Source organism: Chiloscyllium plagiosum, chromosome 4 (assembly GCF_004010195.1).
Source record: "Chiloscyllium plagiosum isolate BGI_BamShark_2017 chromosome 4, ASM401019v2, whole genome shotgun sequence".
In the NCBI taxonomy this organism is placed as follows: Eukaryota; Metazoa; Chordata; class Chondrichthyes; order Orectolobiformes; family Hemiscylliidae; genus Chiloscyllium; species Chiloscyllium plagiosum.
Window position 1 is genome coordinate 98284593 of NC_057713.1, and position 2119 is coordinate 98286711.

The 2119-nt window shown below is 43.9% G+C and overlaps 1 protein-coding gene across 2 annotated transcripts in view; it reads right to left on the minus strand.

Annotated features, from left to right (window-relative positions):
- Positions 1-2113, minus strand: part of LOC122549231 (MDM2 binding protein) — a 78152-nt gene extending 76039 nt beyond the window's left edge. For both annotated transcript variants that reach the window (XM_043688681.1, XM_043688680.1), the window contains exon 1: positions 1917-2113. In XM_043688681.1, coding sequence (XP_043544616.1) covers positions 1917-1986 — 70 coding nt within the window. In that variant the 5' untranslated portion in view covers positions 1987-2113. The remainder of the gene's footprint in view (positions 1-1916) is intronic.
- Between the last annotated feature and the right edge of the window lie 6 nt (positions 2114-2119).

Here is a 2119-nt window from a genome sequence, read left to right on the forward strand (position 1 = left end):
AGGTGTCCTCGAGTTGGCGTTTGGCTTCAGCGATGTAGAGGTCAGTGCGCCAGACTACCACTGCGCCCCCTTTGTCCGCTGGCTTGATGGTGAGGTCAGGATTGGAGCAGAGTGATTGGAGGGCTGCGCGTTGTGAGGGTGAGAGGTTGGAGTGGGGGAGGGGGGTCGACAGGTTATCTATTTACCCTATCCATGCCCCTCATGATTTTACAAACCTCCATAAGGTCACCACTTAACCTCCTACTCTCCAGGGAAAACAGCCCCAGCCTATTTAGCCTCTCCCTATAGTTCAAACCCTCCAACCCTAGCAACATGCTTGTAAATCTTTTCTGAACCCTTTCAAGTTTCACAACATCTTTCTGATAGGAAGTAGACCAGAACTGCACACGGTATTCAAAAAGTGGCCTAACCAATGTCCTGTACAGCCACAGCACGAACTCCCAACTCCTATACTCAATACTCTGACCAATAAAGGAAAGCATACCAAATGCCACCTTCACTATTCTATCTACCTGCGACTCTACTTTCAAGAAACAATGAACCTGCATTCCAAGGTCTTTGTTCAGCAACACTCCCCAGGACCTTACCACTAAGTGTATAAATCTTGTTCTGATTTGCTTTTCCAAAATCCAGCACCTCACATTTATCTAAACTAAATTCCATCTACCACCCCTCAGCCCATCTGATCAAGATCCCATCGTACTCCAAGGTAACTACATCTCCAATTTTAGTGTCATCTGCAACTTACTAACTGTACTTCTTATGTTCACATCCAAATCATTTTTATAAATGACAAAAAATAGTGGACCCAGCACCAATCCTTGTGGCACATCACTGGTCACAGGCATCCGGTCTGAAAGGCAACCCTTCACCAACACCCTCTGTCTTTGATCTTCGAGGCAGTTCTGTATTCAAATGGCTACTTCTCCCTGTATTCCATGAGACCTAACCTTGCTAACCAGTCTCCCATGGTAAACCTTGTCGAATGCCTAATGATGTCCATACAGATCACATCCACTCATCAATCCTCTTTATTACTTCTTCAAAAAACTAAGTTCATGAAACATTATTTCCCACACACAAAGCCATGCTGACTATTCTAAAAGTCCTTACCATTCCAATTAAATGTAAATCCTGTCCCTCAAGATATCCTCCAACAACTCGGCCACTACCGATGTCAGGCTCACTGATCTAGAGTTCCCTGACTTGTCCTTACCACTCTTCTTAAATAGTGACACCATGTTATCCAACCTCAAGTCTTTTGGCACCTCACTTGTGACAATCGATGATATACATATTTCAGAAAGGGGCCCAATCACTTCCCTAGCTTCCCACAGAGTTAGGGCGTACACGTGATCAGGTTCTGGGGATTTATTGACTTTTGTGCGTTCCAAGACATCCAGCACCAACACCCACCCCACCTCCCTCAGTATTTATGGACATTTTTCAAGATGTCACTGTCTATTTCCCCACATTCTATATCTTCCGTGTCCTTCTCCACAGTAAACACTGATTATTTCCCCATCTCCTGCACCTCCACACATAGGCTGTCTTGTTGATTTTTGAGTGGCCTTATTCTCTACCTTGTTACCCATTTGTCCTTTAATCTATTTGTAAAACCCCCTTTGATTATCCTAACCCTAGCTACTAAAGCTATCTCATGTTCCCTTTTTGCCCTCCTAATTTCCTTCTTAAGTACACTTCTACTGCCTCTATACTCTAATAAAGATTCGCTTCATAACTGAACGATATAAACTGTTATTATCTATCTTCTCGAGTCCTCTGTCAAGTACTCCTGTAACACTGCCCTATCCCCTCTCCCTATTATTCTGGTTCGGAATCTGTTGTGCAATGCAGTGAAGTCAAAATAACATTTCAGAGGATGCAACTGAACAACTTATGAATGCCACACTTACCAGAAAACTCTTCACCTTGACCTTGGTCACCTCTATAATTCCAAACCACTAACAACACATATCGGTCCATTGCAAGGTTTGATAAGAACAGATCACCGTACGATGAACAGACGAGCTCATTAAAAGTCGGCTGGTGTGTGTTTTCTCATTTTGAGCTTCTCCAGGGCACTGCCTCTACAAATCGGCGGCCCCACAGACTTCCT